The 18,505-nt window shown below is 43.2% G+C and overlaps 1 protein-coding gene across 1 annotated transcript in view; it reads left to right on the forward strand.

Moving 5' to 3' along the window:
• Positions 1–519: 519 nt before the first annotated feature.
• tbkbp1 (TBK1 binding protein 1) overlaps positions 520–18,505 on the forward strand; it is a gene marked incomplete at both ends in the record, with an annotated part of 28,338 nt that continues 10,352 nt past the window's right edge. The window contains 6 exons of the mRNA XM_083994553.1: positions 520–762; positions 5,249–5,374; positions 9,378–9,482; positions 11,844–11,991; positions 14,548–14,750; positions 16,405–16,466. Coding sequence (XP_083850679.1) covers positions 520–762; positions 5,249–5,374; positions 9,378–9,482; positions 11,844–11,991; positions 14,548–14,750; positions 16,405–16,466 — 887 coding nt within the window. The remainder of the gene's footprint in view (positions 763–5,248; positions 5,375–9,377; positions 9,483–11,843; positions 11,992–14,547; positions 14,751–16,404; positions 16,467–18,505) is intronic.

Here is an 18,505-nt window from a genome sequence, read left to right on the forward strand (position 1 = left end):
TCCACTGAGTTTGTTTTTTCTTCTTTTTTTTTCCCCCTCTCACGCCGCCTGTAAAGTCTGAACTAAGCCACAGTCTCATGACACACATCAGGTTTCTCCTTGTCGACTGTAAATGTCACGTCTCAAACAGCAGAAACTCACTGTGACTTAACGGGATAATTGAGTGGAGACCTGAAGTGAAGTGCTGCTGGGTCATCCTGAAGTTTCACGTGGAGTCACAGCGTCCCCCCCTCCTCCCCTCCGTGTCTCTCTGTACCCACTTTGCTGTTGAATATTTTACACGGTGTGAGCCAGCAAATCTGACTCTGGCTCTCAGTTCAAAACTGCTTTGTTCTTTTTTGTTTGTTGCGAGTTGCTCCCCGCTTGATGTTTTTTAGGACCGACGCTCAACCCCTGCCTAAATTATATAATGGTGTTATTTTCGGGAGGTACGTGTAATTGAATGGAAACAATCTGGTGATTTAATAATGAATAAGCAAATCTCTGTCTGTGTCTGTCCTCAGGTTGAGGCTCTGAGTGATGCAGTCTCTGTTCGGCGGAGGGGAGCTGGGGCTGCTGGGAGGAGGCGGCGATGCGGGAGGCCTGAAGGAGGATGGCTGTGGCAGCGTGGTGTGGCGCTCCTCACCCCTGCCCCCCGACGACGTCTACTCGGCCTCCCACTTTGCCCTCATCACGGCCTATCAGGACATCAAGACGAGGCTGGCCTGCCTGGAGCGAGAGAACACCAGCATCAAGAGGAAGCTGAAGATCTACGAGATCAAGGTGAAGGTTTCACTTCAAAGTCAAATATTAAGGCGTTCTTTTTTATATATATAAAAAAAACTAATCATCCGAGTTGTTTTTTGTCCTTGTTGGTATCGGATGGAAGGTCTCAGCTTCTGACAGCGATAAGGCTGCTTTTGTTTTTGATTTATTGGAAGTCTCTCCGAGGTGGAGAGAGAGAGAGAGCTGTCCGCTCACCCTTAGCACTTTCCATTTTTATTGAGGCTGTGCAATTGTACACAAAGATAAAAAGCAGAGGGAGCGTCGGTGGGCTTTGATCCTGCAGCAGCAGCAGCAGCAGCGGGGGAACAAAGTTGACTCCAAAAAGGGAAGGAATCATTTTTCTATATATAGAGGGGCAGAGGGCTGCTCAAGTTTTAACTCCTGTCCAAATAAATAAATAAATAATGTGGCCCATTTGTAAGAAGTGAAAGCAGCCACAGGAGCAAATACAGAAGAGTAAGATATTCGCTTAACACAACAAAAGATCCTTTTCTACACCTGGTAATGAGATACAGGAGATACGTAAGATACGTCATGTAAGTAGTGTCAATGTTCAAGCTGCAACTAACAATTTATTATTCATCTACACATAATTTTGTTCAGTTATCATTTCATTGCTTTTTCTATAGAAAGCCAGAAAATAGAGAACGCGTATGTTTTCAATTTGTATTTAAATACTAAATTTGGAGATTTTTACTATTCCTGATGATTAAAATAATGAACCAGTCATTAAACCAGTGGTTGCAGCTGTAGTCGATTTAAATCGATGGCTGTGGATAATCGAAACATAATGATTTGAAATAAGCAAATGCACTCTAAAACTCACTTTGTCCCATTTTCATTGACGTGTTTATTTCGGTTTAAACCAACTGACGTAGACAAATTTGGCAATACATTTTAAAAGCGTGGTGGTGAAATCGACTTGGAGCCAGCTGGGAAATTACTACAGTACACAAGCGATGGCGATGTCAAAAGGCTGCAGACAAAGGTCACCAGAGGTCGTTCATAAGTGTCACGAGAGTTCAGGTGTTGGAAAAGGGCAAAACGGCATAATCGTTTCCTTCTTACTGCACATCTTCAATAAAAAAAAACTATATATATATAGTCGCTCAATGTGTGTGAAAGGATTTCAGAAATATTAAAAGGACCTTTAATATGAACTGTGAATATCCACTGAGCTTCTTGGCTTAAAGTCAGTGACACCTTAAATATTTCTGCGCGGCCGGGCCCTGGAGCTTTAGACGGTAGAAATCAGACGAGTTTCCAGTCGGGTTGAGGGAACAGCTGAAGCAGAAATCCACCTCCCAGCAGTAGTCGGACCAGCAGACACAGGCGTGGGAGGACAGCAAGAGAGGAAAAAGAGGAAAAATGAGTAGAAAGACGGAGTTAAATGAGTGGAAGGAAGGAAGCAAGCGGAGAAGGGCACGGAAAAAGGAAGAGAAATGAGGGAGTTAAAGGAGATAATGATGTAAAGAGCAGGGCAGAGAGAAACTGGTGAAATTAAGAACAACGGAGGATTAAAGAAAAAAAATGTCACTCCTGGAAATTCTTCTTCCTCTTTTTCTTCTTCTTCTCATCATTAGTCTGTGCTGTTCTACTTACTCTAGGAATTATGTGGCGACGAAGCTGTAACGTACCCACTTTCCTCTCAGCTTATGTCGCCCACTTTTACAGGAGTTACATGAGGACGGTGAACGAGCTGTACTGTTTAGTGTTTACACTGTGGGAGAATCAATAGCTTTGCACTTAAAAAAAAAAAGAGTAGAGAGAAAGAAATGTTTCAAATGACACAAAAAAAGTTATTATTAGTTATTGAGATCTTCTTGTACTTGAAACTCCAGCAAGATGCAAGCTGTTGGTGCATTATGGTCCATGAGACATAATGTTGGGATGGAAACTGAAACAAACTGTGGCGACGCAGAACTCAAACTTGTCCTGTTTGATTCTCATCAAAGTAACTTGGGACTTTATTAAAGCTCCATACAGTATAAAGGTAGATGTTTGTGTTAAAGCTCCATACAGTATAAAGGTAGATGTTTGTATTAAAGCTCCATACAGTATAAAGGTAGATGTTTGTGTTAAAGCTCCATACAGTATAAAGGTAGATGTTTGTATTAAAGCTCCATACAGTATAAAGGTAGATGTTTGTGTTAAAGCTCCATACGGTATAAAGGTAGATGTTTGTGTTAAAGCTCCATACAGTATAAAGGTAGATGTCCATGTGTAGTGTGATTATAAAGCAGCTCTAGGTTCTATATTAATACTGTGAACGTATCAAAGCCTCAGTCCACAGAGAAATGCACACAGCCTGTATTCAGAAACTGAGCCTTAAAACCAGCCGTCAGGACTTCCTGTCACTTTGTGATGTCACAACAAAGCAGTCACTCAAAGCCCCGCCCACCTGCATCCACCATCGAACACTTGCAGGATTTGGTTTCTTTGCTTCTTTATTTGTACTCAATCGCTTGGAAAACAGCCAGCTAATCAGAAGAGAGACTCAGAGCCTCTGGTTCTTAAAACCGCTAATGGATCCCCTCATAGATCAATACTACAGATAAACACAAGGGAGAACTGATGCATGACTTCCTCCTCCCATCCCCTCGATGGAGGTGCAGTCTGACTCTGGCTCTCCTCTCCTGACCTCTCCTGTATCAGTGCAGAAACCCTGCATCCCCTGTAGTGAGCAGCTGCTGGTGAAGGCTGCAGGCTGGAGCTGCACTGTTGACTTACTCACAAGTGGCAGTTTGTTCAGGGCCCATTCCCACAGAGACAGGTGTTGATTTGTGGAAAAAAATAAAAAAATAAACAGGTGCAGATGTTGGCTGGTTGGAGTGGGAGTTGTCACACCTGTGTCTCTGTAAATACGGCAACTTGCCTGTTTTCTGATTTAGATAATCGATCCAGACAATAAAGGCAGTCAAAATATTGACTCCTGAAATTGTGTAAAAAATCCTCGCGTGTACAATAAATACCAATATTCTAGCACTGGCAGCCATTTTTTCTGCAGGCGTCCCTGAACACAGCTGCTGTAGCGATGCAGCTGGAAGTGCTTCCTGCTGCTTTGAACACGGGTTGAAGTGAAGCTGCTCTCTGAGCGGCTCTGAGCTCCCAACGCTCGGCACTGTGAGGATTTCTTGTTGTGGGCCCTCCCCCGGGGGGGTCTGTGCCCATGTTGCGCACATTTACTGTTAAACTGAGCACACAGAGTGGTGTTCTGCTAAATGGAAAAGGGTTGTTTGCTCCTCAAATAGACATTGCATCATCAGCGGCAGTGACTTCACACAGAAAATGAAAGGCTTTCCGTGCTCATGGTTGGCACTCTAAATGTAAATGTGTTCATTTAGGTTGAACCACACGCAGTTATATAACCCGACCTGACTTGCGTGTTTCTAACAGAGGGATTCTGCAAAAACAAACAAACAGTTTAACACTGTAACTAGACACCAAATTGCTTAGCTCGCAAGTGGAACGTGGTGGCGCACATTAATGCATCGTCCACAAAGTCAGTCAGGATTACATCATATGGGCCGTATCGCCATGATGATCGCAGCTGCATGTGATGCAATTATTTCTGCATATTGTAAATGTTTTCAGGCTTGTAAATGTGCAGTAAGATGGAAATGTGTCTTTATTTTCCTGTCAACAAGTGACCCGATACATCTTGTTCCTCTGAGCCGCGGAGCTCCAGTGTCCAGAAACTATTAAAAACACATCAGTGAGCCAACAAAGACGCACTGGGTGACACACTCCTTCATCTCTCCATGAATACACACTCTGTTTGTTTTGACTCAGACCCAACACACAACAATATCCTGCAGGCTGGAAATACTCACTGGACTAGAGAGCACCAAATGTGTATTCATCCGTGAGTCCCCGGCGATCTGATGCAATCTGAGGCCGATTTGATTGAGATATCGTGACTGCAGCCACCCTCGGACAATAATTTAAATTAAATTAAATGTTGTCAATAAATATGAACAGAAGGACAGAAAGTAGCTACGTGATGGATTGGCAAACAGCTGAGTCACGGTCCCTCTCCCAGATGTCATTGTGTGGGACGAAATTAGAAAGTCTGATTAAAACAACTCGGTATGTAAATTCAGTGATTAGTGCAGAAAAATAAAAAATCTAGTTCATGAGAAGGAAAAAATACATGACATTAGTGAAAACAACCTGATTCTCTGAGTGATATCTGGGCCAAACAGAAGCTGCAGTTGACGCCTGATGAATCTTTAATGATCCCAGAAGTGAAATCATCAAAAAAAAAAAAAAAAGAAATTGCAGAATACAGCAGGAAAATAAGGAGTAGCCGAAGCAAAAACAAACAAACAACAATTATAAACAAGCAAAAAGGGTTCACTCATCGTATCATTTACTATATCTTGTCCTCTCTACACGTCCCTGAATATTTCATATCCAATTTCATGATTTTTTTAAAACGTCTTTTTTTTCCCCCTTCTTATTCCTCGTGTCGTCTCTGCAGTTCCCGATGATCAGCGAGTTCGGCGAGGACACCAACTCCTACTGCTCCTTCGAGAGCAAGGAGACGGCGCTGCTGCACTCGGAAAATGGCAACCTGCAGCAGAGAGTCAACGTCCTGACCCATGAGGTGAGAGGAGGAGGAGGAGGAGAGAAGAGGAGGGGAAACGGGGGAGAAATAGAGAGATAGCCTACTGTTTGAGGGAGGCGCAGTGGGATGATGGGAAAATAATCCACTCTGCTGTATAGATTCATTTTGTTCTAGAGAGCAGAGGAAACCGTTATCGCACCAGAGCCGGGGTTCTGCAGAAATCCCCTCCCTGTGTGTGAATTAATTGAATTAAAAAAGCGAATTGAGGCCAACCCTGGTGGACATATGATGAATGACGTCCAGAACTAATTAAGCGTTAAAGCTGCTGTCCAAGCAAAATTACTTAGATGGGGTGTTTTTTTTTTTTTTATTAAAAGAAAGCGTCCGGGGCGGCAGTGTGACATGGGATTTTCACACTGGCGCTCTATTTTTTAAACGCAGCCTAATTGGGACTAAACCTGACCAAGATTTTTTTGCTGAACGCGTTAACGCCTCAAGAAAGAAGGAAAATAAAAAACAATGTGTCTTTTCATGTGTGCAATATAGGAGTTATAGCACTCTTTCCTCTACACTGTGTCACTCCCATGTACTGTAAAGTGGAGTGAGTCTCGCCACTCCCTCCTCTCTGTTTCTGTGACTGTGGGAACGAGAGAGCATGGAGGAGAAAACAACTGACACAGGAAGGCAGCGGTGAGACTGGCGGCGGCGGCGATGGCGGCGGTGGTGAGAGAGAGAGAATGAGAGAGCACGAAAAGAGGAAGGAAATGGTTTATGGGAGCAGCAGAAACGATTAGCGCGGGACGCACAAGGTCACACGGCTCTGACACCGGGCATTCACAGTGATGAAATGTGCCACGGCTCACTGAGCATGCTCTACTGGGACAGGACCTCCCACCTTGCCCCTCCCCTCTGTCACACACAAACACACACACACAAACAAACAGTATGCACACACACACTATTCCATAAAGGAGGTGACTCTCAGTTATCAAGGAGAGAGAGAGAGGAGTGACATCTTTTCTGTTATTGGTTTTCATATAAAATGCAGATGAAGTGCAGCTGCTCCTCAGGCCAGAGCCAGGCCTCCAGCCCAGTGTCATAATGTGGGTCAAATATTGTTTGGGAATATTCATAATATATAATATATAATAAATATTTTAGCGAAATGAATCCATGCACTCAACCCCACCAACATACAGCTGAAGTGTTGAATCCTCCACAGCAACACTCATCGTGCAGCTCCAGCTCGATATCAGCCGACACACACACGATGCCATGTCCCTGAGTCAAACTCTTGTTAAATCCCCAAATTAATGTGTTTATTTAAATCATAAACAGAGCAAATCTGGGATTAAAAAGATCAGAAAATCGTAAACTGTGCAGAGGGAGCGACAAACGCAGGGTTAACGGGGCCCGGCAGCTCCTCGGAGCCCCCGAGGGCCCCCCAGCACGTTAATCCAACAGTGACTCCTTTCTGTCTTTCAACGTTTACTTGCAATTAACTTGGTGACACAACACGCAAACAGCAAAAGGCAACACTTACAGAGGCAGCTGCAGCTGTTGCCCTGATATACTGTGGTATAGGGCACATGAAATGTACAGTACAGAGGACAAACTGGATAATATTGATATATTAAAGGAGACTTATTATGCCCCTTTTCCACAAATTAGAATAGGTCTGTGACATGCATTGGTCAAAATACCCCAAGGTTCAAACATCACAGCTCTTTTCATCCTCTCAAAACAGCCCTGTTCAGAACGGCTGGTTTCAGTGCCTGTCCCTTTAAATGCAAATGAGCCACTGCTTGCCGCGCCCCTTCTACTGGTACCAGGTAGGGGTGGTATTATGTAAATTCAAATCCTAGTTACATCACTGGAAGATAACTGAGGAAACAGCTCGTAAAACCACATGGATTTCAACCTCGGGAGCCTGAAAATTACAGATTTCTTTGTCAGTTCACACATTTTGGGGGCCGGAAGGCAAGACAAACACCCAAATATATAAAGGTAAAGGTAAAGGTACTTTATTTGTCACATATACAGCTAGTACAGTGAAATTCTTTCTCTGCATTTAACCCAAATATATGTTAAAAAGCCTTCAAAAAATGATATTTCCACAATATGTCCCCTTTAAAACGCTTATTCCTGAATTACGGAGAGATCAGATCTGGGAACTAGAGGTTTTTCTGGTCAAATCCACTCTTGTTACAACCTGAGAACTGTCACAGCTCGTCTGAACTGGACCTGAAGACAATTAGACCTGATCCTAATTACTGAGAGAAACATCCACATCGACTCTCTCCATCTTCCTTTAGAAAACAGTTATTCTCCTACAAGATTTAAAGTCCCAGCTTCACTGATCAGCTGATAGAGTCTGTCAACAGTAGAGTAAACGTAGTGACACACACAAACACACACGCGCTTGCAGCAACAGAATGGGACTGTACCTGACCCCAGTTTGACTAAATATAATATGAACCAGTCTGAGGTTGTGAGTCAGGTTTTGTTTACTAGGAGCTGATGATGATTAATGGATAACGATGCATCTGCAGCAGCAAATTCCCAGTCTGTCGAACTGATCAAGGCTTCGTTTTATCACTCATGAATTCAACTTTTTCATTCGATCTCTCTGTGAACTGTTATTTCTCCAATTTTTATCTTTTAAACAAACCTGCAGTTACCGTCGAAATGCGTTCACACAGAGGAAACAGACGCAGCGAATCGGGAGAATCAGACCCAGACATGTTTATTACCTTCACTTTTTCAATAATTTTAGATTTGACCAGTCTTATTTAATTTTGTTGCTCTTTCTTTCTCTGCAATCCATTTAGCACCAGCTCTAAACAGTGCAGAAAAGTGCATTAATTTGCATTTTATTTGCATATTTGCTGCAAATGTGGCTGAAATTTGCACTAGATTTAATTTGATATCTGACAGCTCAGTTGTAATAGTTCTAATAAACCAAAATTATCCTTAAAATGACACAATTTCAGTGACATTTCCCAACTTTTGCCTCCTCCCATGCGGATTTAAACCCGAGGCAGCGTTGACATTGACACAAGTGGAAAAGCCACATTCAACACTGTAATCATATCAAGTGTTTATACCTCTGCCTGTTGTAAAAGACCAATTAGACTAAAAATACCAAAGAAAAAAAACAAAACAGCTCTGAACCTAAAAGCCATCCGACACAATAAAGCAGCTTCTAGACTAAAGTGAAAATTTAAAAGGTGATAATGAGCCCGTCTTTAGGAATTAGGATTGTTTCTGTGTAACTGTATGTGTATACTGTATGTGTGTGTGTGTGTGTGTGTGTGTGCGCTCTCCTCAGTCACGATGCTGCTGACGATCCGTCCTCACCCTTGCTGCCAGTTTCCTGCAGCATATGTTACGACAGACACAGTGAATAGGCCTCGGCGCTCCCACTCTCTCTGTCTGCGTCGAAGTGACCGCGCTCGTCCATTTAAGAGAATAACAACACATCTCACCCTCCCCTCCCCCTCCCCGCTGCCCCCCTCACCCCCTCCCCCTCCTGGCTGCATCCTCCTCATCTCCTCATGTCACTGCCCTCAGATGTGTCAGATGTGTCAGACGGTGTGTGATTATGGCGTCCAGTGAAATTCACCCTCTCATTATGTCACAGTATGAGGAGGGGAAAAAATCAGCACGACATCAAGAAAGTCTTTTTTTTTCCCTTCGTCTTTTTCTTCTTTTTCTTGTACTTGGATTCATGATGTATCCATTTGTCAAGATGAGGGAGGCGGCGCTGCTCATGCTGACGTGTCAGGATCTCAGTGTCCTAAATTTGCTTGGTTACACAACCGGCTTCTTAAGAGACAACGTTTGATGACTCTGACAATGGGAAGTTTTTAAGTGTGCTTTTTTTTTTCTTTTTTCTTCCTCTTCTTCGTCTTCTTCTTATCTCCATCTTTGTGAGGAAGTTTGAAAACCGTCAAAGAAGGGAGGGGAGGCAAAGAAAAAGAAAAAAAAGAAAAAGATAAGTGAATATGTGTCAAGCTGAGGCGTCTCTTTTTCTCTGCAGCTCCAGAAGAGAAAGGAGAGAGAGGAGCAGCTGGAGGATGTGATCCAGGCCTACGAGAAGATCCACATGGAGAAGAGCAACCTCCAGAGGGATCTGGACAAGATGGTCAGAGACATTATTCAGTTCACTGCTCTGTGCATTTCTGTCTTTCTTTTTTTCCCTTCTTCTTCTTCTCCTTCTCCCTTTTTTCTCAACAGGCGCTTTACGCAGGAGCCATATGGTCCATTAATTAATTCTTACAGTTTCACACTCTGATGATGATGAGGGATGAATATAAAATTAGCTGTTTATAGTTAATTCACCAAATCAGTAGACAGCCAGAAGTATGTGGACAACCCGGTTCTTTGCAGTTAAAGGGGAATATATGAGATATTCTGGAAAATAGTCACACTAAATGTCAACAGCTAAATAAAGAAACGTAAAATGTGTGGTTTTACATGTATAGTGTGGTTATAAAGCAGCTCAGTCCACAGTCCTCAGAGAAAGGCACATAGCCTGTATTCAGAAACTGAGCCTTAAAAAACAGCCGTCAGGACTTCCTGTGACTTTGTGATGTCACAACAAAGCAGTCTCAAAGCCCCGCCCACCTGGACCCTCCGACCTCGCTAGATTTACTTTCTCTGAAACCTGGAGAGGGTCGTCACAGAGACCAGACCTGACAATCTGTTCAAAACAAAAGCAGAAATCAGGTGGATTAAGAGGAGAAGATAAAAACAGCTCCTACATTTCCCATAATGCAACACAATAGAATCTGTTACTTTCTCCTTTATTCAAACAAAAACGTCATTTAAAACCTTAATGTGTAAAGTTAAACTTTCTCTTTAACACACGTGGGGACAAATGAGACGTTCAGGCCTGTGGGTTTCATAGAGTTCATATTTGTCAACATCCATCACATTAATGATTCTGCGTGGCCCTCGGGTTAGAGCGTGTTTCCATTACACACACACACACACACCCACACACACATTTACATACACACACATTCACATCACCTGTGCCCTTGTTGGTGAAGCAGCAGTGAATGCTAATTACATCTCCACCTGTTTTTCTGACATTGTTTGTCCTCTGAAGAACAAAGTCCTCCTCTCCACAGGCCGGTCAGAGGTCGTCAAGCTGCTGGGGCTTCAGACGCACTTGAACACACGCTCAGCATTTTAAAGGGCCATTTCACTATTATTTTTTTTAACACACTACAGTAAGCTCAGTTTACTCGTTTTATGAGATGCACTTCTCAGCCTGTAAAACACTTATATAAAGCTCCCCTACAACAGTTAATGCCATAAACCGATCAGTCTGTGCAACACAGTCTAATAACTCCAGCATCCACTATAAATGGTGAATAAGAGTAACAGTCGTCTATAAGAGTGTAAATGTGATTTAAAACCATGTGTGTGTTGCTCTGTTGCTTCAACATTTATCACTCTGATAGTAAAAACAGAGAAACAGACACTGCATCACTTTGAGTGCTTGTAACTGCCTCTGAGAAAACGGCGTCCATTACTTAAAAACAGAGAAGAGCTGACATAAAGTCACACAAAGTGCAGATCTAATGTGTTTTTATGGTGTGATTTAAGTAAAACATTAACACAATTCAATTGTTTTTGTGTAAAAAAACAACAAAAATTAGCTTATAGCTGTTCTCTGTGAGTGACTTCCTCGGTTGATTTCAAACTGCAAGCTTTATTATTTTGCGAACACATAACTGTAACTGGTTACAAATCAAAGTCGATCCAGCACCAGGCAGAAGCTTCCAACTGAACAGATTGGCTGGCTGGTCTTCCCCAGATCCCCTCTGTGATAATAAACCGTCTCATATGAGAGTGAAGTCCGCCGAGCGGCCTCATGCCGAGCAGCCTCAGCAGTTTTCATGTGGTCCGGGGTGATTAAGCGATCGAGGTGCGCCAGCGTCGTTGGAAGTGCCACCTGCCGAGGGACCGGCCCGAGTGTCAGCGTCGCCCCAAAGCTGTGGCTGCGATTGTTAGGATGCCTCGTCGATCTTTGACCCTGCAGCAGTTTACTCACTGATATTTTTATATACCGTATGTGATTGTGTTTGCGTGTTTGTGCATGTTCCACTGAGACTTTATACAAAAACTACTGAAATGATTTGCACCACACTTGGAGGAAGGGTGGATCATAGGCTGGAAGATCTGGATGATTTACTATAAATTACTTTCATTTTCTCTTAAGTCTGGTGTACAGTATGTTGTTGACACTGGACCTGGATGTATTTCTGTGTTCTTAACCAGAGAAAACAGAAAAATTAAATGCAAATCAAATGGACGTTTAGCAGCATTTAACAATCTGGCTTTCAGCAGGTTACAAAGAAGCAAAGTTTAGGTCCATCTCAGCTGTAACTTGTGCTGCAGGCCGAACAATGTCTTTGCACATGCAATGTTAACTGTCTGCTTCTGATGAGGTATCGAACGCCGCGTGACCATGACCGTGTGTGTGTGTTTACAGACGAGCCTGGTGGAGAAACACGTGGAGCGAATCCTGAACCTGGAGTCGGTTCTGCGGCAGAGAGACAACTCAATGCAGAAACTCAACCTGCAGCTGCACAGCAAAGACATGCAGTACCTGCAGCTGCACGCCGGCCCCGACGCACACAGTGAGTTACCTACCCAGCATGCATCAGCTTATCTATATACAGTATATAAAGATGCATTGAACAAATGAACGACTGGATTTTAAGTAAAAGTGAAACTGAGTCAGAGACCAGTTTCAATCACTGGGACAAAAAAAAACAACCCAAAAACCATTGTATTTACCAAATTCATCCCCATCAAATCAATTACAAAGACGATACAGAATTAAAGAATTAAAGGGCTTATGTGTCAACAAGACTGAGACTTGCCCATGTTTACCTGTTCCTGTGTGGTTTGTACAGCTCCTAACAGTTTAAGGCCAAAACACATAACGGCTCCACTGCCACATTATTAACTGTTCAGACGTCTCAGTTTGCAGCAAATCTCTGGAACAAACTTTACTGCACCAGATTTTCTAATCTCCTGTCGTCCTCTATGTCACTTTTTAAATCTTACTTATTTGTCTTTTTAATCTGTTTTGTGTTTATTTTACTTGTCTGATGCAGAAATACAGATTTCAGGGAGCTGCCTGACTCAGTGTTGTAATAATTAACTGATAATCAATGTGTCAACGGTTTCATTTTGATAATTACAGCGAGATAAGACATTTATATATTGACTGCAAGTTTGTTTTAAAAAAAAGGAAAAAAAAGCCCAGACACCTGTTATCTCTGTTCATCACTGCTCGTCTCCTCTCTGTTACTCAACCTTTAAACACATCCAACAATCTGGCCGCAGAGCGTTTTTAATTGAGGTCGGGTTAAACCTCGACCGGCTTGGACGCGTTGTTCCAACTCCCCCAGTCTCGGCCTCAGAAAGCGAGAGGACCTGTGATCCACGCAGGGCGCTCGTGACTGAAACTGAACCCTTCTGGCTCCAGGAGCGTTTTGAGTGGAGCGACTGGTCCTGAAGAGGATTTGAGGATTTCTCTGCATCACTCAGCCTGTTGCCTCCATCTGCACTGCTGAGTGATGTCCATTGTGACTGGTCTGTTTGACCAAATGCTTCAAAACCTGTGAGATGAATTTGACTGATTACGATTGCAAATTAATTCCTCCATGGGAAAAAAAAAAGTTTGGCGTCGTTTCAAACACGCAGGGTCGCTCCACTATTTTTTCATGTACTGATCAATTTTGAGATTTTGGGCTATTTTTCTTCCTGAACATCAGAAAAGTCGAAAGAAATGGTAGAAAATCCACATAAAGGTGGTTATTTTCCTCATTTTGTCTCTTTTGTCAGTAGAATTCACTATTGTAAAGCTCTCTCTCTCTCCTGAACAATTATGTAGGCTCCAAAAATGGTAATTTCCTCCGTATCCACAACCAATTTACATTAACAATCTATGGTATTTTACAGTACAAGTCTTTAAAGGCCGTTTTCTCAAAATTAGTTTTTCCTCAGACTCTGAGCCTGAAACCTCCACTTCAGCAGCACTTACAGACACCAAACCTTCCAGTTTTATTCCTTTCTATATTCTGAAGGTTTTTACAGAGGGGATTGTTGATATATCATTCAAAGCCTGATTTATACAACGTTTTATTCCTAAAAACAGGGAGAAATTTGATTTTTTAGGGCTGGTGACAGTATATTCTCATTTGATAAAAAGAGATATACTGTACAAAACCCCCTCTTTCTGACTCTAATGTCAACAAAATAAAACAAGAATTTTGAAAGGGGCTTTATGCATTGTTCAGATTTCGCAAATTAGCGCATATTTCATGAGATATTGCCTCAGTCATTTACATATTGAAACATAAAATTTGACAAAACTTGTAATACAAAAAATATTTGTCTTAATGAAGGTGATCAACTTGGGAAGTTTCATGGTGATGTGTCTCCCCCGAAGGCCTTTTTGGGATTTTGAAACCAAACGCAACAGGTTCCCTCGTGTTCAGGCTGCAGCACTGACTTCAGAATAAATATAAAAAAACAGGTGGTCCACTGCCGCTGTAGAAATATTCTGTTAAATTTCAGCTGCTCTGGAGTCGACAGATGCTAAACTTTTCCTCTATTTCACGATGGATGTGGGTGGATGATGGAAACATGGGAGGAAATTGACTCTGCCACCTCAACAGATGCCTGAGCTGATGACTCCACAGCATCAAACTCAAATAGAGAAACGCGTCAGAGCTCTTTCTCGCTTAAAAAGGAGTTTTCAAGGTAGTAAAAGTGCATTATGAACAGCCATGTGTGTGTGTGCATGAATGAGGACAGTATGTGTGTGTGTGCAACATGAGTGTGTGCTGCTGGCGAGGAGGCAGGGGGAGCTGGATATATAAAAGATGATACTGCTGCGCTGTTACATTGTCTTCTGGCTCAAGGACTGAGTCTGTGTGAGCGGAGCTGAATCACTAACATGCCCACGCAGATCACATCACCCAGGTATACACACTGAGAGAGAGAAGCCGCCCTTGGAAGAAGTCAGCTCTCTTTTTTTGCTCTTTCACACTCATGTTTTATGTGTTGTACAACAATAGACTGTATAGAACGCAGAGAGGAGAAGCAGTGAAAACGTGGCCTCGGCTTTTGTGTTTCACATCTTCGTTCTCTCTCTCTATCTCTCTTTCTCCTCCGCCCAGTGCTGGACTGTCCCGCTCTGACCCTGCAGAGCTCACGCAGCCTCGACGCGCTGTCCGACCTGAAGCTGCAGCGGCTGGAGGCGGAGCTGGAGGGGGCGCGGCACGAGGCCCAGGGGGCGTGTCAGCGGGAGGAGGAGCTGAAGACCGAGGTGGAGAGGCTGAAGGAGGAGATGAGGCAGCTGCAGAACAGCCAGAGGGAGAGGGTCAGTGTCGCTTTGTTTTCCTGGTCCGCTGGCGGGTGGAGTTTACTTCACTGCACCACAAGCCTGTCAGTGATGTCATGTCACGGTCTTAGCAACAGCAAACAACCCCAGTGTTTCCTTATGATGCATTCACTGAATTATTCAAAATCATCTTTTGACAAAATGTAAATCAGATTTATTGCCAGATAGGAAATTGATGTTGGACAATTTGCAAAAATACAACATTTAAAGGAGACATATAATGCCCCCTTTCCACAAATTAAAATAGTTCCCAGGTGTCTTAAAGACATTTCTGTGACATGCTTTGGTCAAAATACCCCAAGGATCAAACATCACAGCTCTTTTCATCCTCTCAAAACAGCCCTGTTCAGAACGGCTGATTTCAATGCCTGTCCCTTTAAATGTAAATGAACCACTGCCCCGCCCCTTTTACCAGTCCCAGGTAGGGGTGGGATTATGCAAATTAGAAACCTAGTTACATCACTGGAAGACAACTGAGGGAACAGCTCATAAAACCACATGGATTTCAACCTAGGGAGCCTGAAAATTACAGATTTTTTTGTCAATTCTCACGTTTTGGGACCGGAAGGCAAGAAAAACACCCAAATATATGTTAAAGAGCCTTCAAAAAGTGATAGTTCCATAAAATGTCCCCTTTAAGGTGCAACCACATCATTAGTGCCATTATACAGTGCTGCTTGAAAGTTGGTGAAAGATTTGATGGCCTTCTGTCCACTTCTGGGCAGAGTTGTGGTGATGCTGAGTGTCCTCCATGTGTAAATGATTTGTCTTCTTCTTACAAAACCTTTCCTAAGGATGTCTCATTTGATTGGTCTACTTACTTAATTACTTGTGTTTCACCTGAGTCTATTACCTACTTGACTTTACCAATTGCACATACTGTGATTCCATTTCACGTAGTCAGCTGGCTACACACACATTTCCCTCTAAACAAGTAAATGATAAACATAAACCTGACATTTCATATATAAAAACTGGCGATGATAAAATGAGAAAATCATGATAAAAAATAAACTGAAAAGTCTAAACAACTCGAGGGGTTCACAAACTTTCAAGCAGCACCGTATCTGACCTTTCTGCTAAAAAACAAACTCACCAAGTCGTTATTATGACTTTATGTTGACATGGACACGATGTCTGAGAGATCAGGAGAGATCCTAATTAACATGAAGGCCACATAAAGGGCACCGCTTCCTGTGATGGCACCGAGTGTTGGCTCTGGACATAAATCATGGGGCGCTCAATCGTCCAACGTTTATTCCTCATCGTTTCTGGGCTGATAAAGGCATATTTACTGTGGTGGCCGTCACTGCCAGGAATCACATCCAAGAGGAAGGACAGTGTTATTCAAAGAGCTTTGCGGCTCAACAGTGGGGGCTGGGTGTCTGACAAACTGTCCAGACTCCAGGGCTGATTTCCCCCCCCTTCTCCCTCCTCTTCAATGCCACATCCCAGCATCTTAAAGTGCACCGAGTCCCTGATAATCAATTCGTAGATGGACCACCCCCAGTCGCCTTTTCTCTGACAATGCTAACCTCAAACACGTTGTCTCGACAGGCTCTCGCCGTCAGATTTTGTCCAATATTCCTCCAGCACCTGCATGCTAATCTAATTTCATGCTCTACTTCGGCAGGAAATGACTTCTCCGTGCAAGCAGTGCGATGTGGAGTGGATAAAGAAGGTGGGAGACGAGCAGTAAGTGACCACAGACCGATCTCTGGGTGGAGGGAGGGAGGAAGGGGAGGAGGGGTGGGGGGAGTAAAGGCAGGAGAGATGCAGCATCTATGGCAGCAGATCAGAGCAGACACAGGATCTGTATTTACTCTCCTGCTGTGATGTGCACAGTCTGACCTCCAGGGGCCTCATTAGGAAGTGGTTGAGCTCTCCATCGCTGGCTAACGGGGTTCAAACGCAGCTTTAATACAACAAAAAATGTTTTAAAAAGGAGAATTATTATTGTTAGGACACAAAAACTATAAACTATAAACTATAAACTGTATATGTGCATTCGACTGAGGCTTTGGCAGGAGATGAGTGTGAGCAGCAGGGGGCAGTGTAGGCACAGAGCAGGACACCCTCCTGTCCACTTCCTCCTGTCTGAGCGTTTGTTGGACACTTTTTCACTTTTTCTTTTTCACCCCCCGTCCAAACACACACATATACACACACACACACACACACACACACACACACACCAGAAAAAGCAACAGAGCAAGTGTTGAAGCGCCTTTCATTACAACAAGGGAAACGTCTTTAACTCGCTTGTGAGAGAACAGCGAAAGCAGCAGCAGCAGCTTGTTTTATTTTTATTTTTACCCTGGTGAAATTGCCCCAGGCTTATTTTTTTCTTTCTTTTTTTTTGCTGCATGACTTTGCTTACAAGGTGTTGCAGGTTAAAAAAAAAAAAAAAAGCAGAAGAAGAAGTTTAAAAAAATAATAATAATAAAAAAAAAAACACCACAAGTTGGGCAGCCGACTCCCACACAATGAAACCCCGCAAGTGTTTCGATGGGGAGCAAACAGAAAGCAAAGAGGCAGCGCTCTGCGAGTGAGTGTGCGGTGGGGGCCGATTGTTTTTTTTCCAGACTTTGGTCACCCTTTTGGTTTTTACTCAACAATATCACTCACTCCCACTGCCGAAAAACCTATGATGATGATGCCTACAACTCTGTTTCCTGGAGCTTTTTCTTGTAATTGGGCCCATTTAGTGTAAATTGCACAGATTGATATAGGAAGGCTTGGTGTATAGGAGCTAGTAGAAGTGGGGGGGGCTTGAACATATCACCCTTTGCCCCCCCTGATTATCAGCTGCAGTGTTCAGCTAAAGCCTCTGTGTTTATCAGCAGCATCTGAGCAAACTGATGAACATCTGTAAATACAAAACTGGATATAAGCATCGTTCATTTCCTTGTTTTACGTTTTCGTTGCCATGTCTTGATTTCCATCTTCTTCACTCACTGTGCTGCGTAAAACAAGCCCCTCGCTCCGACCACAAGCCACAAGGCTGGCAGCCACCAGGAACTGTGCCCACCCCTACTCACACACACACACACGTACACACACACACATAGAAACACACATACACACACTTATATTCTCCTGTGCAGAGAACTGACTAATCGCTCTGCAGCTTTCAGAAAGTGCGAGCCATTTACAATAAATCACAACATGTTAATTTGAAGTTTGAGGTGAAATTCCCAGTTCTTGTTGGAAACTTAGAGAGAAAAATAACGCCACCACCACTGTTATTGAAAAACAAAAACAGCCCATCCTGCTTCTGAGCAGCTTCTATGAACATGCTTTATTGTTAATGGGCCTGTTAAAGACACAATGAAATGAGATGAAATGAAATGTGCTGCGTTCAAGTCAAGTGACGGCAGCATGACTTGTGGCTTGGACTGTTTGACACCTTTTTGTGTTCTGCAAAAAAAAAGTGTCTCATGCACAGAAGCAGAAGCAGAAGCAGGGTGTGACAGAGTGTGAAAAGCCCCCACCGTGGTCTCATGGTCGTGTAGCACATGTCCTCCATGAGGCCAAACAAACTCCCCCCCCCTCCCCGTGCGTCATGGATGCCCTCCTCCTTCCAGAAAAGACACCCGACGATGTTTTACGAGAATACCGCAGACCGGTCTGAGTTCAGGTGCCGGTTGGCTTTTTTTTTTTTTTTTTTTTACCCAGGAGGCCGTGTCCTTAACGTGCGTTGTACGAAAAAATAAAAATTAAAAAAAGGAACA

This window comes from Trachurus trachurus (assembly GCF_905171665.1).
Source record: "Trachurus trachurus genome assembly, chromosome: 19".
NCBI lineage: Eukaryota > Metazoa > Chordata > Actinopteri > Carangiformes > Carangidae > Trachurus > Trachurus trachurus.